This window comes from Carya illinoinensis, chromosome 7 (genome assembly GCF_018687715.1).
Source record: "Carya illinoinensis cultivar Pawnee chromosome 7, C.illinoinensisPawnee_v1, whole genome shotgun sequence".
NCBI lineage: Eukaryota > Viridiplantae > Streptophyta > Magnoliopsida > Fagales > Juglandaceae > Carya > Carya illinoinensis.
Window position 1 is genome coordinate 43238925 of NC_056758.1, and position 25892 is coordinate 43264816.

Here is a 25892-nt window from a genome sequence, read left to right on the forward strand (position 1 = left end):
TCTATAAGTATATAACATATTAATTCAAGTTTGACAATAAAAGGATAAGCGTTCAATCACATCAACGGATGAGGCGCGTATCATTGTGGGTGATAAAACCCCTTTCTCTACTAAATATAAATTATTTTTCTCTAAAGCAATTTCAAAGTTTTGCTAGCTGGTGAAGGCCGGAGCTACTGTGAGAAAGAGTTCGATCCTCAAGCAATCACTGTTCCTGAGGAGCTCCAAGAGATCATAAAATCGATATCACTCAATTAAGCTCCCCGATCGAGTAATGCGACATCTACGCTTTCTTATATGTTTCTCTTCTTATATAATGCATGCAAGACAACTTTATGATCGATGTTGAATGAGTAAAGTTTTTTTTTTTTTTGGTTGATCGGTGATCGATGTTGAATGAGTCAAGTAATTAACTTCGTTGAGGATCGAACAACTGGTAAGATTCCAAGAACAGGGTTACGTGCGGATCATAATCTGTTACTTTATGCCGATATTTATGGCAACAACTCGGTAAGCCTTTTTCTTTTTCTTTACCTTAAAAGCAACTACCTGGTACCTTTAGAGAGTTCTTACAAAAATTAATGTTACTATAACATATATATATATATAAAAGAAAAACCAGTCAATCACGCATGCATGGCAGTTTATTTTAAAGGCCGGATTTTAACCTCATAATATACAGCAGCAATATAATAACTATAGGCCCCATGACTTTTAGGCCGAGGATCGTGCATGACGCCTCTAGCGTCTTAATTTCTACCAGTCTGCGCGGGATAAGAAATTGGCCTAATATTTTAGGACTTGGGGTCTTTATCAAATAAACAACATGATATCTATCATACCCGTTTCCTATTTTTGTAGAATTTCTCCTATATTATTTTTCAACGTCCTATACTTGCTTCCACAGAAATAAGTGTTCATTCGAATTGGGTTCGATTCAATTGCTCAAATTCAGTCAATTAAATTGTCATTAGCCCGTTGAAATATACGATATATATATATATATATATATATATATATATATATATATATATTCTTTTTTTAATCAGACTAATTCTAAAAATCCATTTTTGGTTAAATAATGAAATAATAGAATGAGACAAATCAGGATTCAGCCCGCTGGGCCCTTTTTAGGACCATGCTTTCTCGAACCGAAAAGTATGAAGTTCTGCTAACAAGGGTCGTACGAACTATATATAACTCGTAAGGAAAGAGTTGGGCTGATTTGGAGGACCAACATCGAGGCCCACATGAACAAGTCATGGGATGCAAGTGATTCCAGCCCACTCCACACTGCCTCGTTCTTCAGCCCTTTTGTTCAAACATTTTTCAGTCTCAACAGATACATTAAACGTATTCTGTATTTCGTCTTTGGAGCTCCCTAAGCAAAGAGAATCGTAAGACGTAGTCCATAAGTGAAGAAAAAGACTAAAGATTTTAAACACATTACATATTTTCCATTAAAGTAAAGCAGAGGATTTGACAGAGCTGCAATATCTCTGAGAAGCCATTTCCCTAACCATAAGATAAGCTCTGTACAATTAATTTGAAAGACAGGAACTTGCCATTTTGCCCGTCTTTTTTTTGTTGGTTTCTACAGAACGCTAGAAGTATCAAACCAGGACTCCATCAAAGTTTTATAGTCAAGGTCAGGGTTGAAGGTGAATGAATCAAAGAAGATGATGGAGGGAGACAACGGCTTTGTCTCGCACTTTTGATTGCAGCAAGAGGTGGAGGATTTGCAGAAGATGCAAACCTACTTGAACGACTCCTCAATTTCTTCTTCTCTCCTTCGTAAACCCTACCTCTGGAACCAAATTGCCCAACTTTCCCTTCACTGACACCTGCTGGAAGGACACAATTGCAGAAAGAACCTGTAATTCATTAAAAAAAAAAGGGGGATCATTACAATATTATGCCACATCTGATCTTTGATCAGGCTTCCTAATCCCTGATATTTACCAGTGGAAAATAGCTGCTGATTAACTTGGGGAAACAAATTTTCGGAGAGCAAAATATAGCATGAATATGCAACCGAAGATAAGAAGAATAACGAGAAGTTGATGGTTCCATAAGCACTTGCTCATTTGTTTTCGCAAATAAGATGAGATGAAATGAAATGAATTGAGATTAAAGTTACAACTTGAATAAAATATTATTAAAATATATATTTTTTAATATTATTTTTATTTTGAAATTTGAGAAAGTAAAATTTTTTATTTTATTTTATGTAAAAATTCAAAAAAGTTATAATAATTAGATGAGATGAATTGAGATAAATTATCAAAACAAATAATGCGGAGTTGCGTCTATGAATTTGTGGCGGCATTTGAAAGTATGCGACAAGAGATGTGTTGCGGCAACACGAATGGCAGCAGGTGCATGGTGCAGCGGGGTGAAGGTGTCAATCTCGTTGAAAAATGAGGTTGAGTTTGTGATGGTAGTTGTGGATTTTGAGAGCCTCCCGACGAAAAAGGAGAACAGAGAGATTGGCACGTACTGTGGCTTCTGCTCTTTAGGATACACAATGTTTTTCACTTTTTTTTCTTTTTCATATTTTCTGTTTTACAATTCTGGTTTTCTGCCATGTTTCATGTTTGTTCCAACTTCCAAACACCAAGAGCTCACCTTTTGGCATCTTTGTCAACAGGAAACCTATATTGTTAAAGGTCTTGGTTTTCTTTAATTTTAAACAATTTTCTCAACAAGCAATCTAATAAGTCACGCATAGAAACAGAAATAGAGAAAAGACAAGAATACAACGTTATTCTTTAATTTTAAACAATTTTCTCAACAAGAAATCTAATAAGTCAGGCATAGAAACAGAAACAGAGAAAAGACAAGAATACAACGTTATGGTCAATCTCTTACCAAGTCTAGCGAGTCTGTTGACCCAACTAGGAATGGCTTTCCCTGTCAACCTGATACAAACGTCGTGGCAGAAGTGGTTGCAGTTCTTCGTGATAAGATGGTAAGCGTTTCCACGGTACTCTTTAGCTAGTTTCTCCATGAAGGCCTGGACTTCTGTGGGACCTAGATCAGTTCTTCCGATCAATATCGATTTCCTGAATGTGAAACCAGGACAATGCTTTGCTTCAACTTCAAAAATCCCTGAAGTTGCATGCTCATGTGCTCCAAACCCGTATTCAACATCATGAACTGTATCGGATTAAACAGAAAAATAAAGTTTTATCAAAAAAATCCAGAACCATCAATCAAGTAAAAATCCAGACGTGATGAGAAATTTAACGGAGTTAACAAATAAGCAAATCTATTACAGAATCTTATACCCAATTTGCCATCTATTTGAATGCCGAGAAAATTAAACTAAGAAAAGTTTAGCATAAAATGTTCTTGTTTGCAAGAACAACAAGAAACTCAAACCGGCACAATTAAGCTACATAGATAAATTAATTTTAGTAGATTGATTTTTTTTTGTTTTTCTCGCGTTCCGAACAAAGAAACATAAAAACATTCAACAACACTTCTCCTCGTAGCAAACCACTCCTTTCCCAAATCCTAAATACTATACTTTCTCCAAATAAGAAAAAGGGATATACCATAATAAAAAATCTCCACGATAAATTCACCAATTCTATGAAACAATTTGAAAAATTCGAGTCTTCTCAGCAGGCCGATTCAGCACAAAACCCGACACAGATTTGAACTTTAACACAAAACGAGAAATGAAACAACTGGCATCTAATGACAGCCCCCAAGTTCAATTAGCCGGTAAAGACCACACTTTTATTTTCTTTCATTCATTTTCCTCCACTCCCATAGCACCCACACAGACCCAAACCATCGAAATGGTTAAAAAGATTAATAAATGAATACAACCTCCACGTTAAAAGAATATAAGTAAATAAATGGCCCATCTAATTAAAATAAAATCAAACCTTGCACGCCGGAATGGTACACCCCAAGGCCGAGCCAATACGCGTAACCATTAATCGGCGTCAGATCGTACACGTTAAGATAGACCGGCACTGCTCCGTTCTTCTTCTTCTTCGCCAGCGATACCATTCTACACAACATTGTTCACCCAGAAGCTGTAGCCACCGGAATCTCAAAGAAACTTGGGACGAGAAACAGAATTCCGCTGACTTCGAGGGGAGATTAAGAATTTAGAGATTCGTCGTCGTCGTCGGGAATTCTTGGTGAACTTTTTTACTAGCTTGTATTTTTGTGGGAAGAAGAATCTTCTAACTTGGGCTGTTCTGCGGCCGAAAGCGTCTATTACCCTCCTGCTATGTGTCCCTCTTTTATATCACAAGTAAATACCTGTGTCTTCTTTACAAAAAGTTATAGTACACGAGTAAATGCCTCGAGTATTAATTTGGAACTCATTGGGGCCCCATATTTTTCGTTCAAACTTTTATTCCCTAAACATTAAGTAAATTGAATGGTACGTTACAATTTCGTTATCGATTGACGGGACATCTCATATGTCGAAAAATTAAAAATTTTATTATATTGACTTTATAAAACAAAATCTAGTAAAAAATTAATTTTGCTTATACAATTACCCCTTGGTCCACATTGAAGTGCATGCAGTTTATGCAAATTTCAATGACCGGCCTCAAGCAACGGAAGGGTTGTTTATTGTGAAAGAGTACACCCTGATGATCAATTGTTCTCTACTTTACTAACTCCAAATCCAGTGAGTGTTGATATGTTGATACGTTTAAGACTTAATTAATTTGGTCATACAGCATTTTGGTTCACTTAGTAATAATAAATGACTTTATTGAAAAAACTACAAAAAGTAAAGCAATCCACTAAAGTAAGGCATGAAGTAATGCATGTCTAAGGTTTTATTAATTAAATAACAATTAAATATTAAAATAAGTATATAATTGGTTGAGTGGTTTGATCAAATTAGAGGGATTTGTGATAGGGGGATATTGGAACAAAAGAACTCGCCTTGTTTTTATTTCTTTTAATTTTTATATTAGTATTTTAATTAGTGCAGGAAGATTAAGAAGGGGGCCGCGCTGACATATGCAAGAGCAGATGGATGCAGTATAGGTTCAGATGATAAATTGAGATAAAGTTAAAAATTGAATAAAATATTATTTTTTAATAAAATTATTATTTTAAAATTTTAAAATTAAATTTTTTAATATATTTTATGTAAAAATTTAAAAAAATTAAAATAATAAAATAAGATGAAATATTTCTTGTATTCAAACAGGGCATTTTGATAAAGACATGCTTCCATCTCTTAATATATATTCAAATACTACAAACACAAAACATTTTTTTTAATTTCAAATCTTTAACTTTTCTATCTAATTATTAATTAATTATTATAATTTTCTTAAATTTTTAATTAAAACATAAAAATAATTCAATTTTTTTAAATTTTAAAATGAGAATTATATTAAAAAATTATATTTAATAATATTTTAATTTTATAATATTTTTATTCACATTTTTATCTTTCTTTTTTCAAAACTTTATAAAATATTTTAACTTAAACACTTTTAAAGTCGTCTTATCTTAATTTAAAATTTTAAATATCTTACTAATATTTACAAACCATCTTATCACACTGTAAAAACCAGTCATAATTCATCTTGAAACCGACATCTATGACTATTAGGTAATTGAATTCATCTTGTTTTGCCGTATCGAATGAGGGGAAAAAAAAGGTTGAAATACTTATAATTAATTATCTCGAAAGATGAGTTAGATTTTTTTAATTATTAATGTGATTTAACGGGACCACTTTCATTTATACCTTTTTAATATATATATATATACAGACATACGTATAAATACATACACATAAGGAGAACCATGAATTTAAGGACTGGAAAGTTAAGTCTATGTTGACGTTACATGGTTGGCCTAGGTAGGTGGAATCTTACTTGCTTTATAACAATGACAAGAATGGAGCCTGCACGCACAAGTAGCACTACTCTAATTCAGTTATGATTATTTATTTATATATATATATATATATATATATATATATAAAGTTTTGATGCTGCGAATGAGTTGCATTAATATATAATTTACATATATGGTGGAGCGTACATTAATTATAAAATGCATGCGCGCGTGCGTGGAATATTAGTCATCCACCGGAATTTCTTTCTTGGGCCGTCACTTCAATTAGACTTGACGTTACAACATGGCAAACAAACAAACGAGTTGAGGTTCGGACTTCAGAGGCATGCAAAGCCAGGAATATCTATAATGTTCTATGCACATCAAGCAAGTTATGACATGCAGCTACCATGCATGTTCCTTGCTTTTGTTTCGTATTTCACGGTATCTGATGTCCAAACGCGTCCGTCAGGTAATTAATTAATATATATATATATAGAATAATTAATTAATTCCTTTAATCATCGTTCTCTAATTTCTTTTTTAATATATAATATCATATGGTTCACGTACGTACTAGTTGAGCCGTTAGCGTATATTTGACTAGCAGCTAGCTAGCATATAAAGTGTGTTAATTAAGGTACTATAGCATATAAAGTGTGTTAATTAAGGTACTAGATCATATTCTGAATTAAAATGAGGCGAAAAAGTACATTTACATTAAGTCAAAACTGCACATGCATTTTGTTGCTTCCCATAGTTGTGGTTTTTTTTTTTTTTTTTGAAAATGTGAATCCATTCATCATAACGAAGTTACAAATGTGAGTTATCAATACAGAAAAATTCTGACTATAAGCCAACCTACGCATCTGCTCTGGAGTACCCCCACATACGAAGTAGCGGACATTGTCTTAACTTCTAAACCTCTCCGAAGATAGAAAACACTCTATATAAAACAGAATGATCAGCCCTCCAACCTTTTAAGAAGGTGGATTAAGGGACATCACAGCTTTAGACACTAAGTTCAAAAGCGTACTCCTAATCTATTACAAACAAACTAACATAAAAACTACACTACCATACAACCAAACACCAACGAAACCGAGCAGCGGCGAGGGCCCGACGGCACACTGATCGACGGACAGACGAAAGCCAGAAAAACTAATAAAACAGACATAATAAAAAAAAAAAAACCAGTGGTGCGTGCAAATCAACCACTCTTAGAGGGGGTCTGATGGTCGTTCGATGATCACCCGGAGTCTTAGGACCTAGAAAAGCCAATTCTTGATCAGGCAGGTGGCTCCCCAGTGGAGCGTGACAGCCACGCTCTGGGTCTGTCTGAGACTCCGTCCCGCGCGTGCAGGCTACGCTCCCTCCCTTCTGGCGCCATAGTTGTTTTTTTGTAGGCTGTTGCTCACCCATAGTCGCATGCATGTGTTTATAACATGAATAATATCATGCTATATATATATAGTATAAGATATATATTCCTTGGGGTTACAAATTAAGTACGAGAGTTGGTAACAGAATATTATCATATAATATAGTACACGATCAAAGATTGAGATTAAATATTATATATACTCATGATCTAACCAAGACAAGATGTAGGCTCTTTAAGATATTGTCGATCCCATCAAAAACTCATCTGCAATAATATCGACTGTGTATATCTTAATCGCTATGGCAGATCTAATGTTGTCTTGGTTAGAATGGTTCGTACAAACTGATCCAATGCTTTAATGGAAGGCACATCTTTTCCATGATCTTGATCCTTTCCTGCTGCTGCCCTTATTCGCTCTCCTATCTCAGCAGCTTTCTTCTTCATCTCTAGCCCTTTCCCCTTCTTCTTGTCCATGACCAACTCTATCACTCTCTTCACCTCCTTCCCTGCAACATCACACTGCACTGCCCGCGCCAACACCTCACACACGCCCATTTCCTCTACAAGCATCTTCGTGTTGTACGTCTGTTCCGCCCCCATAGGCCATCCTATAATAGGGACTCCCTGGCTCAAGCTCTCCAACACCGAGTTCCACCCGCAATGACTTAAAAACGCTCCGGTAGATTCGTGTGCCAGAATCTCCAGCTGGGGCGCCCAGTTGTGCACTAACAAGCCTTGTTTGCTATCAGTCATTCGTTTTTCGAACCCTTCTGGAAGCCAACCCCCTCTGGATTCACCTTTCATGTCGAAACGGATAGGTGGCCTCAGGACCCAAATGAACGGTTTACCACAAACTTCCAAACCTAGCGCTAACTCCCTCATCTGGGAGGCACTGATAGTGTTCTGAGAACCAAACGAAATATAAACAACGGAATCTGGACCGTGTATATTGAGCCACTCAAGGCATTTTTTGTGGAATATTCCTGGTTTCTTACCTGTACGTTGACACACATGAGAATTGGAGCCAAAAGGGGAGGAGTACGAGCCTTTCTTAAGCGCGGCCGAGGAAAGGAGAGGACCAACTGCACAAACGGGAAGTTTGAGATATTTTCTCAGAACTTCCAATCCTAAAGGTTCGATTTCCTCGACAGTGTTACACAACCAAACTTGAGACAATAAAGAAAGTGAAATCTGCGACTGCATAAATGCAGACCACTTATCGGCACCATCTGCAGCTTTTGCTGATTGATGCAGATGTGAGCGATGGAAGCGGTGGCTATCAGGAAACCCCGGCAGCGTGAATTCCTCGCAATCCGTATGACGGTGTGGGAGATTGAGCCAGAAAGACATGTAAGCCGCGGTGCCATAGGCACCACAAGTGGTGAAAGTAACACTCTTGCTGCCTACACTTTTAGCAACATTCACTGCCCACCCAAAGAACACGTCGGATATTATACAAAGTGGGGGCCGGCCATCTTGTTCCATGATATCGTGGACTAGGTTGCGGAAAGGAGCTTCGAGTGTCACCGATGCATGACAGAAGGTCAATAGATTATTGGCAGACAATTTCTCGGTATTCTCAGTGTCGGGTTGTAAACCGTGGTCAGTGCTACAGAAAGGGAGCTCAGCAAGGTAAATGTTGGAATGGGAGGAAATTGTGGAACGGAGATAGTGAATATTGAGAGGCGTACTGACGATGGTGATGGTAAAGCCGGCAATTCTTTGGTGGATTTTCCTTGCTAGTTCTAGGAATGGTATAAGATGGCCTTGAGCCAAGAATGGCAGCATTAAAATGTGCTCATGCTCGGATCCCATTTGATTTATTTTCTGGTCAATATTTTGGGGAAATTGGCCGTTGAGGTTCCGTGCGTGGTTGAACTTCTGGGTTTTGGATCAGTGGAGAAATGAGAATGCCTAGCTACTTGTATAGTGAGGGCAGCCGAGGCTGAGTACGTCGGATTAGCTGCGTCCAAATTATCCACACCTCGAAAAATGAGTGGTTTTGAACAGCGTGATCGTGCCGTGGTCATTCCTAGCTTTCCGCCTCACCAGTCACCAATGGCGATTTAGCATTTATGTCTAATTCGATATGACCATAAAGGAGAGATGCATACGTGTAAATTGTAATGCATTCTTATCTTTTCTCGCTTGTCTCTTCATTTACTGAAGTGTACTTAATATATATCAATAATGTTACCATCCAGCGTTTATAGTTGATTTGTCTCTCGTGTAGATTGTATTTTTTTAAAATATTTTTTAACTATATTTAAATATATATTTTTTAAAATATATTAATATATCAAGTCATTTTCTTGATTATTAAATAAAATATTTAAAAAATAAAATAAAATACATAAAAGATCAAAATGAGAAAATAAAATTACAGGGCATGTTATAATTTTCTATATATATATATATATATATGCGGACAGAATTTATATAAACTTGTTTTTACATCGATAAGAGTTAAAATATCACTCCGTGCTCCAATGCTCACATATGCAAATATTATTGTCACGTTGTCAAGGGTGCAACTGACCTAATCACACTTAGCGAGCTTGTTATCTTATTATCTCCATAGTTGCCGCTCGGGAGATGAATAATGACAAGCTCGATCGCTTGGGTTAGGTCAGTTGCAACGCACGCTGGCCATGCATTATGACAATTTGACAAATGGGAAAGTCCTCAATAGTTAATTCCAAGCACGGCGTGTTGGGTTACGTCGGCTCTTAGGTGTGTTGGGCTAGGTCATTTTGACACTCGCTGTGCTAGCTGTGGCCTTCCAAGCACTGCGTCGACAGCTGGCCACATGGATGCAGACCATACACAAAATTTTCTGACCGTTTCATCCACTCTTCTGATCGTACCCTTCCCTCTTTCAAACACCGCCTTCCTAGACATCATTACATGAGATTTATTATATATAACGTATTTTGACGTTACCCTCCCTGCCATCACATGATAACCCACATGTGAGTGGGGTATCAGACCATACACAAAATTTTCTGACCGTTTCATCCACTCCTCTGATCGTACCCTTCCCTCTTTCAAACACCGCCTTCCTAGACATCATTACATGAGATTTATTATATATAACGTATTTTGACGTATTTTATTTATTTGAATGGTAAAAATAATTATTTTATATTAAAAAAATAATACAATTAATCATATTAGTGCAAAAAATATAAAATTTTTATTATTATATACATTATAATATAAATAAAAGCAAATTTTCAAATTAATAATATTTGAGAATAAATGATTTTCATTATTTTTTTGAAATAAATATATACATTAAAATAAATCCCAACAAATTTTCAAATTACTAACTTTTTGGAATAAATTATGCCAGTAATTTCGAAATTAATATATACATAATATAAATAATAAAAATTATCGATTTAGTAATGTTTGGGAATAGATGATTTTGCTGAATTTTTAAAATTAATATATACATTAAAATATAAATAAAATAATTTCTCGAATTAATTGATAATGTCATTTATAAATTATTTTTATAGAATTTTCGAAATTATTTTATACATTAAAATATAAATAAAACAAGTTTTCTAATTAATAATGTAATTTCTAAATTATTTTTCTGAATTTTTTAAATTAATTATGCATTAAAATATAAATCCATCATTATATAAACTTTTCAATCATTAGTAGGATCCACTACATTTTCATTCTCCCAAAAAGTTAAAACCATCTTATCTTTACATTCAAACACATCTCACTATATATAAGGCCCACATTCTTTTTTAAAACGAGTTAAAAAATCTTAACCCAAACCATTTTAATACTATTCACAAAAAGCTCATCTTATCACACTCACCGAATGAGCCCTAGGCCTTGTTGAATTGCAACATAGTTTCGTTTCGTTTCGTTTTATCTTATCTCATCTTAAAATGTAAATATTACAAACACAAACACTTTTTTATTTTAAATTCTCAACTTTATTTCCTAATCATTACTTAATCATCACGATAATTTTTCAAATTTTCAAATAAAATATAAAAAATAATTCAATATTTTCAAATTTTAAAATAAAATTTATACTATAATAATATTTTAATTTATAATATTTTTATTCAAAATTTTCTCTTTTATTTTCCAACATTCCATAAAACGTATTAACTTAAATCGTTTTACTATTATTCATAAATTTTTCATTTTATTTTATATCATTTTTTCATCCAAACGAGACTATAGAGTCTAAAGTTCGAGAGGATTTTGGTATTGTTTCTTTTTTTTTCCTTGTTTCTAATGTGCGTTGCGTGTACTTATTAATAATAACGGCAATTATATTTGATCATTTTATTGCTAAGACCCAATGCACACGTGGTAATGCATAAATAGAACGTACGCAGAAGGAACAGATCAGAGTAATTCATTTGAGTCCCATTGCCAATTGTGGCGTTTTTGAATTGTTGATATTTTGCTGTGCTTGTTTATGCGTTGACAACTGTTCTTTAGTTGGGGTGCAATGTTTCCGTGTTCATTTTGATGTCAATCTTAATGTTTATTACTAACTTTTGCTAATTGCTTTGAAGTTGTAATTTAAAATATTATTTGGTACTGTTTATAGTATTCATTTAATGATTTTGTTCAGAGAATTTACCAAAAGTTTTAGAAAAGTAAAATTTATAAACAAATATGTCAAATGTTACGCGTTATATTTATTATTAACGCCTAAAACTAGTGCAACAATCTTGAAGGAGAGAAAAATCCATTTCCTACCCCCACTAAGGTTGTTCGGGTCTAGATCGGTGTGGTGTGAAACCCCTGGCATTGGTCCAGTGTGATTATATGATGTCCGTGCGTATGTTTATAGTGATGAACAATATTTAAATGTAGAAAAAATAAATAAATAGAGATACACAAATTTAAGTGATTCGATTATTGACTTACGTCCACATGAGTTTAGAGATGAGATAATCCAATATAATAAATTTATTTTATAGTCTCTCATGATCTCTCATCCTTATTGTATAATAAGATCTCGAAAGTCTGCCTTATGGTGGATATATCATTATTAGAACTTCTTTCGTGAGATTGAGGAAGCCTTCATCAAGCAATTTAGGCAAAGCCCTGAAGTCGTATGTATCCGTACTTTTTATCTCCTTACCCATTTGCTTTATGTCACATTTACCTGTTTAATGTCACATCACCCATTTTATCTCCTAACACTCTGCCTTCTGTTTGTCCCCTTATTTACTCTCTCTTTCTTCCCTCTTGATGCATTCCTCCCTATTGGGTTAGGCCTAGGAAATATCTCGAGTCCGTCATATTTTATCATCTAAAATTAGATGCACCAAAACAAATAATATTAATTTCTAAATTTTAATTTTATAAAAATCTTTTTATGGAATTAATTTGAAAAATTTTATACACCACACCACTATCTCACTCTCATCTTATAATATAAGATATGTCATATTTATCACTATTAAATAATTTTTTATTTAATAATTTTTTATTATTTAATGATGATAAATTTACTATATAAATTAATGAGAAAAAATAAAATGAGAGCATGAACCATAGCATTAATCAATTAATTTCTCAATCTATTTCTTTCGATTACTCAAAATTGGGCTCAGTTGATCCTAATGGTCCAAAAATGGCCCTAACGGGACTTGAAATGCTTCCGAGGGCCCAAAACCATAAGATCCAGAAGACGGACACGCAGGGCCTGATACCGCTCATCCGCTTATAAAGTAACAGGGATGTGCTGGCACCATCTTACCCGTTGAAATGCCTCAAATACTTGGAATCTACGGTTCAGTTCAGATCGAAGAGGAAGATGGCAGGGAGGGTAACCTTATTAATTTCTTAAGTTGGGAAAGGTCCGTCCTAAAACCCTCGTGTCATCTCCAAAAACCCCTAAATTCACTGTCTTGCAGCTTGCTGACGCTGAGGGGGACGACCTCAAATGGCTCGCTTTATTCGAACCGCTCAAAGAACGCTTTGCTATTCTTCTTCCTGGTCTAAAGCCACCCATATTCACCATCTTTATCTCCGATCGCTTTATGCCATTTCTCCTTCTCTATTTCAAGCCAGACCCTACGCTTCTGAATCCGCAACCAAATCGCCCTTCGAAGTTAACATCCTCAGAATCCTCCGCACTGAGATCCAGTATCAGTCCGAGTACGCTCCTCCCCATAAGGTTCGTTCCTAGTTAACACCTCCGCCCCCTTTTAATTTCGTATTTGTTTATTGTATTGGTTTCTGTTTGGTTCCCGAGAAAATGCACGAAAATTGGAGGGAATATACTTTTTTCAATTGCTTGCGTTTATTATCTTTTTTACTTATGCTTACGTTGCAGTTTCCTATTCATTGCTTTGGTCCCAAAAAAAGAAAAGGAACACGAGTGACTAATAAGGCTTTTGATATCTCTGGAACTCAAATCTAATATATCCTCTTTTTTGGTAATGTGTTTCTGCGGGAAATTATTATGTAGCCTGTAACGAAATTCAATTCGTTTACGGTCGAAGATCGACCGGGTGAGCAATGGATCACAATGAGAAGGAAATTTGGAGACACCGAGAATATTAAGATCGAAGCCACTATGTTTGACGGTTGCGAACCTGTTCCTAAGCCTGAAGTCCACATATACGGAGGCGATGTGCGCCTTCACCTTAGCTTGCTTGTTGATATCTCTAGGGGCGATGGTTGTAATGAATTGGAGTTTCTGTGCTCGTCTTGGCCCGACTCTTTGGAGGTTCAGAAAGTTTATATACTTAGGCGCAATCGAATGCTGGCTAGGCCTTACATGGGACCTGATTTTAGGTAGTATTAATTTGTAGTTGTCTGGATTTACCTGAAACTGGCAAGTTTGGACTGAATTTTTTCAAAGACCAAAACACGTGTTCTTCTGAATAATTATGTGTATTTTGAGTTTGGGTTGGTGGTGACCTCTGCAGATCAATTTTTTATTTTTTTTACAGGAAATTGGATGCTAAGATTAGGAAGACGCTTAAGGAGTACTTAGAGGCAAGGGGAGTAAATGACGATCTCTCTGTTTTCTTGCATCAGTATATGATGAACAAGGATAGTACTGAACTTATCCGATGGTTGGGGAGTGTCAAGACTTTTGTAGAAAAATAGGAGAATAGGCTTTTTACAGTTTGTCTGAGATTCATTGATCCAAATTTCTAATTTTGATTTTGATTGGAGAAAGTCACTGCAGTGGGTACTCAATTTCGCTGCAGTAGGTACTCTATTTTCCATGCTCTGTATGCAGAATTATAGGTGTATACATCATGTAGCCACTCGATACGGAGTATGAAATCAGAAGCAGCCACTTTTTAAGTGCGGCTTTGAGAGGCTTTTGATTGCTTATATTCATCAAGGAAATTAAGATCTTGAAAAATGGTGAACTTATGCTGTCTTTGTACGTGGGTAGCATCTTTCTTTGCACTCTCTTGCATAGTTTTCTGGTTAAAATAAATGCATGTTGTTTTCATGTTTTTATTTGACCTGTTATGATGAAAAAATAGCTCACCTTTGGAAAATAGAGTAGGAAGTCAAACCAATTCCCACTACTCTGTCTGAACCACTCATTAGTCATTATAGGCTTTTCCTGTAGCACATTGTCTCCTATAATCAGCATGTCTCTCTGAATTCTATCTTGTTTCCAATGATTTGGCCCTGGGCGAATGTTTTTGGAGGATATGATACATAACTAATTAAAGTGACGCATATCTCCATTCTGAAAATGGCCGTATGCTTTTTATTGGTAGGAATAGAATTGCTGTTCGGTTTACTCTATCCAATTTTGTCTCCTGTTAAAACGAGAAGATGTCCTGTGGATACCACTTATTTGCTAGATTTGACTCATGGTAAAGCTCCAATCACTGATATAGATCTTTTGCTGAGACACTACGCCTTCCTCTAATGATCTGATTTGTTTTGACGGAACTTTAATGAAAGAAGGGAAGATTGTTTTCAAGCTTGAATCCAGACTACATCTGTAAGTCATAATGGCAGAAGTGTTGCTTGCTTCTTGGGTCCTTGCCAAAGTTCTAGTTTACTTCTGGTCGTTAGGGTCCCGGTATGCTGCTAATTATAGCTGCCTTTGCTTAAGTGGCCCTGGTAGACGATGGTTGCATTTCTTCTACTTTTGAAGTTCATGAAATTTCTATCAAACACGTTACACATTAGAGGAGCTTTGTAAATTGAGAAAATCTTAAAACAGGACGAGGTGTAAAGTTAAGATTTACACTCTCCAATTAAAAAGTGATATGTCAGTGGTCTCATAACTTAATCGTAGACTCGATAACACCGATTGTTCCCCCTTAATTGTCTCTCTCTCTTCACTTGCAACAATCTCTCTCTCTCTCTCTCTCTCTCTCTCTCTCTCTCTCTCTCTCTCTCTCTCTCTCTCTCTCTCTCCCCCTAAACCCGTTTCTTTTTACATCTCTCCCTCTCCTCAACAAGCACGTTCACGTTCTAATTAAAAGACATTACAGATTTTAGAAGGAAGTCATAATGGAACCTCAGTTTGTGTCCTCTGCTCTGTTGTCTATTGCTTGGGTTTGATTAACAGCAGATGAATGTTAACGTAAAAAGGAAAAAAAAAAATATTTAACTCTTCAATTAAAGAATCGAAGTTTTAATTTTTAAAAGGCATAATGGAAAAGTTTTATTCGAAGCAAGCATGTTGTAGTGCTTTTCTAATTTCTATTGCTTCTTTTACATAGGCTTCTGCACTTCTAGAATGGATAAAGGAAACATTTTCCAGCCACATTTTCTTTATGTGAGACTGCTGAAGGACCCCAAGAATTTTTTAAAGCATTCCAGGTGGAAAGGAGAAAGAGAGACTCATTGGGCGACCGGTTTCAGATATTTTTGCATAAGTTTTTTATTTACTCTGCTGCAGTTGCTCCCATGAGAACAAAATTAAAACATTGACGTGGTTGTGTCTTAGGTGTAACTTCCAGTTTTCCACCTAATACGCCTGAAGAGGCTCTCTTGTAAATATGACATGCTGTGGGGCAGCAATGCAAAACCTTCTTTGTTGGGGCGGCAGATTTTAATGCACCAGCCTAGGAAACCAACCATAATAAAAATAAAAATTATTTTTTCATTAGCTCTTAGATTTAACTACTTTTTCATTGGGGTTGGCCCACAGGGGGATTGCCCGCCCCGCATTTTTCCCACCCCGACCCTCTTATATATATATAAATATAAATTTATATATATACAAAAACATAAATATATTTATATATATAAATATAAATATATATTTATATTTTACAAGTTGTGTATATATAAATATGTATATCACAATTTGTTAAAACTTGTTCACATAGTATGCACTAACAAATTTAAAAAATACATAGTTTAAAAACTATAACTTACACAAAATATGTACTAACAAATTTAAAAATTATGTAATTTTTAATTTTATAATCATATTTATAAATTTAAATTTATAATTTAAATATAAAAATATATTTTTAATTGCTTTTAGACCTAGAAATAATTTTTAAATTTAGTAGAATATAGTCTACAATTTTAGTGGACATGAGGCGGGATAGATTGGAAATCCGCCTAGCACGTTGCCTAGCGGGGTGGGGTGCGGGGAGGGGGCTACCCCGCACCGTATGGTGCGGGTAGCACCCCTACTTTTTCAAGGGCATTATGCAAACTTATTAGGCTAAATTGTGCATTCTATATTTATACACAAATCATGTAAAATGTGATGCAATTTTGACCAACTTTAACGATAGATAAAAATAGAACTAAATCTTTCCTAGATTTTCATGTACTAAATAAAAGTGACACAGTACACTCCCCTCTGATACAAGACAAATGTACTCTCCACTTGGTGGGAATAAAATAGTGGAGCAAGTCTTTATCTAACTTTGCATGTGTGGACAAGAAAACATTTTATATACCTAAATTATGATCACAAGGTTATCCAACTCATCGTCTTGCTTTTTCTTCTACTTTTTTGTTTTATCGCTTCACATATTCCGTATAATCTTTTTGTTATTGGCCTTTCACGTTCCTCGAATGTTTTCTCAGTGTAGTGGCAACTGCATGACATGTAAATCTTTCTTATTGGTCTTCGAATCCGTTGTCTTTTGAAGCCTTTCACATTATAAAGTCTTGATTCTAAAACGAAGTGATAGCGGCATGCTTTTTCTTGACCCCCACCATTTTGAGGATTCTAAAATGTTGTTGTTAATTTTCGAATCTTAACTGTATGTATTCTAATGGCCAACTCATTGGTTTCCTTTGAGATATATAGGTCCTGTGAATCCTAAATCAAATCTACAACTTTTCTGATCCCATCTTAAATGAGATTGCCAATCAAGGCCTTCTGCATTGATGTAGGCAGAGTTCGCAAGAAGGACACGGGGGTGAAAGTCTTATTAGAGATCAACATTTGATTTGGTACATAAGCGCAAAACAGAGTCAATTCCAAGTTTGAATCATTCCAGGTAAAAAATCAGAAAAAGATAAATATCGTACGCTTTGATACGAAATCTACACTATATTGCTTCAAGTGAAAAATTGAATAAACTTTAGCCTAGAAATACCAAAAGGGAAGATGAAGAAGAATAATAAAGATAATAAAGAGTTACTAATAATCTAAAGCTTGAGAGACAAGTCCAGCTTCTTCACTTCCTCTTGATTACTATTGTAAAGCCCGCTGCCTGGAAACCAAAATCCACTGAGTTCATCATCTTTTGGGGAACCATTTATCGTTCTTACCAATTCAAATCTACCGACACCGCCACGCGACTGTGATCCTGCTGCTGTGTGAAAATTCTCAGCTACTAGCTTCCCAACTGCTGGTTGTTGGTTAATGAGGGGTTTTGACCAGCCGTAAGGTCCATAGAACGACCCAGTACTGGAAGATGATTTGTGAGAAGGCTTTTGGATCACTGAATGTGCCTGAATTCCAAGTGATCTGGTATGAGCACCGTGAAGAGGAAGAGAGGCCATGCTTACATAGTGGTGGTGGTGGGAGTGCCCAAAAGCTGCTGCGGATGCCATTATGTGTGCCGCTATCTTTTGTCCTCTTTTTGCTATAGTCCTCTCTCTTTTGTGGGCATTTTGGTGTCCTCCAAGTGCCTGTGAACTATAGAATTTTCTTCTGCAATAGTTGCATGAGAAAACTCGTGGCTCCGCATAACAGGCTTGGGTACTTTCTGATGGAATCTGAGATGAACCGACGTCCAAGCAATTTATGAGATTGAGCTCTGTTTCAAACCCACGATTGGAATCCTCACCTGATAGATTCAGATCTAATCGGTAATCTGGCTTTGCTTCTCTTTCTCCTTCGTCTACTTCGACAAATCCCTGCTTGTTTTCTTCTGGGTCTTGCAGTGGTGTGTTTAGACATAGAGGAACCTCTGGAGCAGAGAAGGTGCTCGGAGTCTTGGAAGGACAGGGCTCATTCTTTGTTGGTTCCATTAGAGAATACCTACGTTTTTTTTCTCTGGTGGACTATGAAAATACGATTATAAAAAAAGGTGATTCATGGGATAAGAAAAATGTCCTTGTGCTATATATCCAAGTCCAACAAGGATACACCGTTCTACTGAGTCTAATATTGTAAAAGTTGATCCGTATATTGGGAGGTCGCTGTCACACGCTTGACAATTTGATTGGATCCACCAAGGATAATACGGGCATTGAGATCGTTGTCACGCAAAGATTGAGATCTTAGATTTTTTATTTTTTTATTTTTTTTCAATCTCTGTAGTTTGGACAATATTTAAAGTTGTTCAGAATACACACCAAAACATTGAGATCTTTGTTTGATTGACAAGACTCTCTCTTCGAACTTCACATGAAGTTCCAACGGACAAGTCCAGAAGATTTTGATCTGTCAGACCTAAAACTCTCATTAATCGACGCAGCTAGAATTGCTGAAAGTGCCAGTGGGTTAGGTGTATGAGTTTTTTGTTTAGTTTTATTGTTTAAGCCTGAACCAAAAAAAAGGTTGTTTCACCAAGCTGCTGTCATGCAGAACTGCGCTTGAAGTACCTTAATAATGAGAGGGACATTGCAAACGATGTTATGTAGACCAAATCTGTAGTACTATGACCCCAGATGTTACCGCTTGTGTCCCTTTTGCACGTTTCTGTGGGGGATCACTTTCTCGTGGTGTTTCTCTCTGCCAACCTGTTTCATCTCGTGGAACAGACAAATAATAATCGATAGTACTCCTATGCAGAGTGGAGCTAAGATTAGCACCATCACCTATGATCTCCTCGAGGAGACCTTGTTTCTTGCTCTATCAAGAAAGAAACAAATTAGTTTTATCACATGACAACAGATTGCGAAGACTTATCAGATTTGAATCTTAATTTGATGTGCAAGTAGAATTCACTACAGTCAGTAGTTTTATATGTATATGTGAGTAATACAAAACATTTTGAACATATTGCAAGATCAAATAAAAACATTATCAATAAATATATTATCAACTTAGGGATCATATAATATAGCACATGCATGCATATTGAAATAATATTCAAAATATTGGATATTGAAGGGAATTAACTCAAGGGAAAATGAAGACAATACATGTAGAGAGAGAGAGAGAGAGAGAGAGAGAGAGAGAGAGAGAGAGAGAGAGAGAGAGAAGCAAATCGAAGAGAATGAATAAAAACTTTTAAGGGAACTCGATAGATCGAGGGCTCGGAGAGAAAAAATTAAATGTTACACTTGTTAAAGAAAATATTAAGTTATAAGCTCAGGTGAATGTATTTACTTTTTAGAAAAGTCTAGTTACAAACATACTTATGTACTAATATGTGTATCAATTTATTGTAATTGGTTAAAAAGTAAATTTTATTGAAAACAATGCTAATTTAAATTTTAAGTATGAAAAAATCAGTATTGATACGCAAATTAATACACGACTTTATTTATATATAGCAAAACTCTTCATTTTTCTTATCTACTTACAAAATATCAGCATACAGGAAAAAGCTCGAGGCATTATTATAATACAAGATAGCTCTGTTCGTCGTAAATCGTAATTCATACGAAATCAAAACAATGTAATTATAAACATCATATGTCCAACGTGAATTATTTTTTAAGGTTGTCATCTTTTAAGTTTTATTATTATTATCATTTGATAAATACTATGCATCTAAAGTTTGAGTGTTGAGGTATGTTGTGAATAGTAATAAAAAAAATAATAAAAAATAATAATAAGATATTGAATAATAGTAAAAAGTGAGTGAAAAGTAATAATAAAATAATAATTAATAATAGAATATATTAAGAGTATCTCAAAATCGAAAGACACCCACTTGAATAAGCGCTAAGTCAAGATGACAGCAACATTAATAATTAGTTACTACAATGCGTGATTTATTATAAGATTTTCTTCATAATTAATTATTATTATTTTCATATTTTGGGCGGACTTTAAAACAAGCATAACTTGATGTAATTGTTTTGTTGGCCAAGAAATAATAACTTTTCGTAATTAATTTGCCATGATTAGCGGCGGGGGAGCTACAAATGGCCGACAAGTAGAATGGGAGGCAGCTGAGGATCGAGTCCCTCTTCTGCCATGCCATATATACATCATATAATTATTCTCTAAACTTAAACCTTATATATATAATCTCTTATCTTTTAGTTCACCACCTTTCTTCTCTTTCTTTCTTTTTTTAAAAGCCCCCACATAATATATAAAGGCCGTTTGTAGCCGACGGAGTGGGCTTTGACATTTCACTTTAATTCGGATCGAGATTGAATCAAATCTCTTTGCAAGATCTGTCTTTCCCCATAAAGAAAGACTTTAAACAATTTCCATTTCACTGCTGAAAAAGAAAATATTCTCGAACCAAAGAATACAAATCAATGTTCTTTCTCGCTCGCTCACCATCACAACTCAAGACATGACCTTTATATATAGAGTTAAATATATATATCTTTAACATCTAGACTTCTACTTTGTCATCGTGATCACTACTTTTCTCCTTCTCATTTCTTTCGTTCATATACTGTTTATACACGACGTACCTTCTCATTTTTTACCTTAATCGTACATAAAATCCAAGTTTTGTGAGTGAAAAGACACACATATATAGATCTAAAACTTGAAACTTCTTGAAACCAATGAGGGTAATAATTATTGTTTTTGCGTATAAAATTAGGATCAAGTTCTGTTCAATAACATTATCTTTAGTGGCGGAACCACATTGTCCTTAGAGGGGCCCATGGCCCTCTCAAAACTTTGTGAAAATATAAATTATTCATCTACAATTTATATATAATTATATAAATATAGAAAATGGTCATCCTAAAAAAATTTATAATTTTCATATAATCTTTAAAATTTTTTAAAATTTTAATATACCTAGAAATGTCCCTCTCCAATTTTTTGTATAGTCCCAAATTTTTGTTTTATTTCTTTATATATATTATCTATTTTCAAGGATGTGGCTTCTCAAAAATTAAAACTAAAACTAAATTTATGAAAAATAATAAACTTATTAATATAGATTTCAAAGTTTTTAGTTATATAACATTGGGTTTCTTAATATGGAATCTAATGTGAAAATATAAGAAAGATTATTTAAAGTCGATGATCTATAACAAAAATAGTTTGTAGTTATATTTTTATGATTTTTCAATCTCTTTTTAATTTACAAAAGAGAAATAATGTTTGCAATTCTAGAATATGTAAGTCTCATCCACTTCCTTTGAAAAAAATAAGTAAATTTATGACTTACATGAAAAAAAATTAATTTTTAATGGTGGACTCCATTTTTTTAAATGAAGTGCGTAGAGCTTGCATATCCTAAGATTGTATCTAATATTACTCTTTATATAAATATATCACACAATAAAAAAGTTGACCTGCTTGATTCAATTGCTGGTTCGCCATTTTTAAGTAGTAGTCCAATTAATATACATGTCAATACCGTAAAAAGTACGTACGTACGTATTTATTCGAAACGATCCAAGTCCCTATCATATTAACTTTATGATTTGATGTGAATGCTTAGGCTGTTTCGATAGAAACATATCATGAGCAAGTATACAGAAATTTTAACGAGTGATCATAAGAAATTTTAAGGGGTAAGCTAGCTACTAGGAATTCCAAGATTCAGCGTGGTCCCGAGAATTATTATCCGTTTCTTGTTCAAAATTGCATGTATGGTACGAAATACAAACAAAAAGTTGGATGAGATGATCATCAATCATATAGAGGTGTTTTATTTTTTATTTTTAGAGGAACTAATTACTCGATTTTAACTTTAAATGAGAGAACCAGTCGTGAGTATGTAAGCGTCGCACAATTATTTTAAAAATAGTAAGAAATATATGATTTACATAAAATATATATATTAATTTTTTAATAATAATGATTTTTTTTAAAATAATCATAAGATACTTACACATTATTATATCTCATATTATATAATTTTTTACAAAAATATTAAGATAATTGTATGCTAGAGATTTCAAAGTTTCCCGTCAAAAAGTCAACTTGATAATCTATTCTGATATGGAGGTGCGTCAAATATTTATAGAGAAAAGCTAGTATATCTTTCAAATATATAGTTACTAAACAGTAAATAATTTTTTAACAATATAACTTATTATTTAAGTTATAAATTTTAAATTTTAAATCTATAAGTTATATTTTTCTACCACAATTCACTTTAAATATTGATAAATTTTGATTAGGATTTAACATAATTATGAAGGCGGGTCAGTTATAAGGCCGGATGCCATGCATCTAGGTATTTCCTAGGCCCAACGTGATAGCATTTCTGTCCTCCTCGCAGTTTAGATGATCTGGGCCAAGTATTTGTAAACCCAGAACTGAAGGCTTCACTCAGTTGGGCTTGAACTGCTTGTGTGGAATGGTGTGTGAAAAATATAGTAAATTACGTATTAATATAAGCATTAATTTAATATAATTGATCAAAAAGTAAATTTGATTAAAAATAATATTAATTTAAATTTTAAATATGAAAGAATCAGTATTAATATATAAATTAATACACGATTTTATTTATACGTAGAAAAATCCTTTTAATTTTGTAAAAAAATAATATCTTAAAAAATTCACTCGATATGTTTTGATATATAAAAATAAAGAGCTGGCATATATCCTTCGTGGGAGACACCTTAGCTAGACTCAAGCATTTTTATCAGAGTTGAGGAGGCACCCGGCCGGCCTGTTTTGTTCTCCCCCCATTCCCCCCTTTCCCCCTTTCACCTTGAATCATGCCATTAATTAAGATCAGAAAGCCAGGTGTGCGTGTGTGTGACCCCAAAAAGCAAGCTGGAATCTTGAGATTTCGCACCTACCGAATCTTCCAGTTATTATATCTTAATATTCCTCACAAAGTGTACTTATAATAATGTGTTGGCGTAGAGCGGTTATTTGAATTGTCAATTTGTCATGCATGCCAGTTTGAAACCCCTTGATCTCGATGTGATTGGGTATAGATCAGTTAATGATCATGCTTTTTATATATTAACAAATACAATAATTCTACGGTCGATGAATAAAGTTGCCCTACAGTCGCCACATTATCAAACTTATTTTTAATTGTAAAATTGTCAAAACCCGTTTTTGTCCCAAAATAGAAAGAATAGAAAATAGGCAAAAAAGAAAAGAAAAGAAAGATCTATAGGATCCTCGTGTTCAAGTATGTATAGGTTGGACTTTAGAGTGCAAAAAGCTACTCTTTTTCCTCGGATCACATTCATTTCTACATAGAAATGAAAAAAACATGAAGTCCGACAAAATTGATCATCGTGAGTATCTATAATTTGACATTCAGTTTTAGACACCACTACTTCAAGGTAAGATCCATGAAATTCGTCCGTTTTTTCATTCTACTTCTGACCTTAATTTTTAGTAGTCAAAACAAGAGATTTTGTTTGTTTAATTGTGTGTTGATAGCTAATTTTTATTGGATTTTTTTTGCCTTCGTGAACAGCAAAGTGAATTGCGAACTTGCTTCCACTTAGCCTGTACTATTTGACTCCGATGAATCTCTTCTTGTCCTCTCCTCCTAAAAGGATAGTTCATCGTAAACTTTTTGTGTTCTTTAAAAAACTTTCAAATTTCATGACGTCCTCGTTCCAAGAAGTTCAAGCAATTGCCCTTTAAGTTTTGCAACCGTTGTAAAATTACCGGTCATATTTGAGAGTGAAATGGGAGTTTTCGCAATGAATTTTTGGGTTGATGGGTCAACGGGATCTCTAATTAAACGAAGAGTGAGTTTGCGGATAAAACATGTGGGGATAAAATGGGTTTGAGGAACAAATTGAGAGAAGCATTGGGAAAGGATGGGAGGCAGGGGATTATCAAGCCAAAAGAAAGAATGAAACAATGTCGTTTCTCAAAACTCAGAAACAACGTCATTTCCATAAAGAAAACAGCTACATCATCAAGCCGTTTATACCTTGCGACTACATCTAGTATTTTTGTAACAAATAAGAGTGAATTCATTCATTATTGAGCTCGATCTTGCAACGTGGACCTTGGACTTATATGGACTGGTGTTGTTGAATCCTCGCAATATTATTATGTGGTAAAGTAACTTTGACAAGTAACTTCACATTAAGATCTTACCAATGCTAATCTATTTTATAATTAAAGTAATTTTATAATTTGACATATTACATTAAATCAAGTCAATTTGTAAATTTACTTTTTATATAATTTTGTTATTGATTAAAAAAATAGAATGGTAGGAAATGATGAAATTAAAATAATAATAATTATGAGTTTGATCACTTGGGTTGGGATTGAAAAATGAAATCACTTCAATTATTCTCAAACCAATTATTAATGAAATTTATTACTTTTTTTAACTTCTTATAAAAAAAATTTAAACCTATCTCAACTCACTTCATACATTTATAGATATATAAATGTGTATATATATATATATAAATTTATTTACATTCAAGCACATCTTAACATTCATACGAGATCACCTCCACATTCACCTAAAAGTAGAGAGGTTAAGGCTTGTTTTGAAAAAAAGATCTCATCCCAAAAATCTCATATCATTTCATTCCCAAATATAATTTAAATACAAACATTTTCAAATTAATCATTACAACTTTCCAAAACTTAAAAAAAATAATTCAACTTTTCAAATTCTAAAATAAAAATAATATTATAAAACTATATTAACTTTATAATATCTTACATTCAACATTTTTTCTTTCATTTTTTAAAATTTAAAAAATACTAAACTTAAACTATCTTACTACTGTTTATAAATTATTATACTTTAATTCATAAAATTATCATATCATCTCACTCTCAAAACATTACCAAGCTCCCGTGCACAATCAAACATTACTGTATGGATGCAGTGTATATGCACAAATAATTGGAAGATGAACTTTCCACACATATTATATATATTCATGTTTGAAAAGCAGATACTATAGCTTTTTTAAAAGTCCCTTCCAACGGCACAAAATTAATGCCCCACTATATGATGATTCGCAACCTTTTGTCATCATCGTACTTTCACCACCTACTTTAAGAACATGGGTTTCTGTCGACCCATTGTGTACGTGCATGACAATATATGACTATGACCTATATATCTCATTATTCTCACTCAATTAATAAGGCTAATTTACCAAGTCAGTCTTATATATCGGAAAGTCTGCCCCAAATTTTAAT

General features: G+C 34.1%; 4 protein-coding genes across 5 annotated transcripts; 1 reads left to right on the forward strand and 3 right to left on the reverse strand.

Annotated features, from left to right (window-relative positions):
* Window positions 1–1429: 1429 nt before the first annotated feature.
* Window positions 1430–4324, reverse strand: LOC122316618 (deSI-like protein At4g17486). 2 transcript variants are annotated; one of them, XM_043133293.1, is made up of 3 exons: window positions 3900–4324; window positions 2872–3159; window positions 1430–1874 (listed from the first exon to the last, which is right to left on the reverse strand). In XM_043133293.1, the coding sequence occupies exons 1-3, from the start codon at window positions 4036–4038 to the stop codon at window positions 1630–1632; spliced, it is 672 nt and encodes a 223-aa protein (XP_042989227.1). In that variant the 5' UTR covers window positions 4039–4324; the 3' UTR covers window positions 1430–1629. The 2 variants fall into 2 exon arrangements, with proteins under 2 accessions (XP_042989227.1, XP_042989228.1); XM_043133294.1 differs by having other exon boundaries at window positions 1430–1847; window positions 3900–4264.
* Window positions 4325–7359: 3035 nt separating this feature from the next.
* LOC122316617 (crocetin glucosyltransferase 3-like) lies at window positions 7360–9339 on the reverse strand. Its single transcript, XM_043133292.1, has one exon. It carries the CDS (start codon window positions 9035–9037, stop codon window positions 7520–7522), a length of 1518 nt encoding a protein of 505 aa, XP_042989226.1. The 5' UTR covers window positions 9038–9339; the 3' UTR covers window positions 7360–7519.
* Window positions 9340–13055: 3716 nt separating this feature from the next.
* On the forward strand, window positions 13056–14614 carry LOC122314684 (uncharacterized protein At2g39795, mitochondrial). The gene is made up of 3 exons (XM_043130192.1): window positions 13056–13397; window positions 13692–14020; window positions 14179–14614. The coding sequence occupies exons 1-3, from the start codon at window positions 13164–13166 to the stop codon at window positions 14336–14338; spliced, it is 723 nt and encodes a 240-aa protein (XP_042986126.1). The 5' UTR covers window positions 13056–13163; the 3' UTR covers window positions 14339–14614.
* Window positions 14615–17605: 2991 nt separating this feature from the next.
* LOC122316829 (zinc finger protein 3) lies at window positions 17606–18746 on the reverse strand. The gene has a single exon (XM_043133636.1). It carries the CDS (start codon window positions 18659–18661, stop codon window positions 17834–17836), a length of 828 nt encoding a protein of 275 aa, XP_042989570.1. The 5' UTR covers window positions 18662–18746; the 3' UTR covers window positions 17606–17833.
* Window positions 18747–25892: the final 7146 nt, after the last annotated feature.

Excerpts from the sequence above, each read along its gene's own strand:
- LOC122316829 (XM_043133636.1), bottom strand. The coding sequence starts at position 18,661 with ATGGAACCAACAAAGAATGAGCCCTGTCCTTCCAAGACTCCGAGCACC.
- LOC122316617 (XM_043133292.1), bottom strand. The coding sequence starts at position 9,037 with ATGGGATCCGAGCATGAGCACATTTTAATGCTGCCATTCTTGGCTCAA.
- LOC122316618 (XM_043133293.1), bottom strand. The coding sequence starts at position 4,038 with ATGTTGTGTAGAATGGTATCGCTGGCGAAGAAGAAGAAGAACGGAGCA. Across the intron at positions 3,160-3,899 it reads GTACCATTCCGGCGTGCAAG|TTCATGATGTTGAATACGGG; the intron begins GTTTGATTTTAT and ends AATCCGATACAG. Across the intron at positions 1,875-2,871 it reads CAACAGACTCGCTAGACTTG|GTTCTTTCTGCAATTGTGTC; the intron begins GTAAGAGATTGA and ends AATGAATTACAG.
- LOC122314684 (XM_043130192.1), top strand. The coding sequence starts at position 13,164 with ATGGCTCGCTTTATTCGAACCGCTCAAAGAACGCTTTGCTATTCTTCT. Across the intron at positions 13,398-13,691 it reads AGTACGCTCCTCCCCATAAG|CCTGTAACGAAATTCAATTC; the intron begins GTTCGTTCCTAG and ends ATTATTATGTAG. Across the intron at positions 14,021-14,178 it reads TACATGGGACCTGATTTTAG|GAAATTGGATGCTAAGATTA; the intron begins GTAGTATTAATT and ends TTTTTTTTACAG.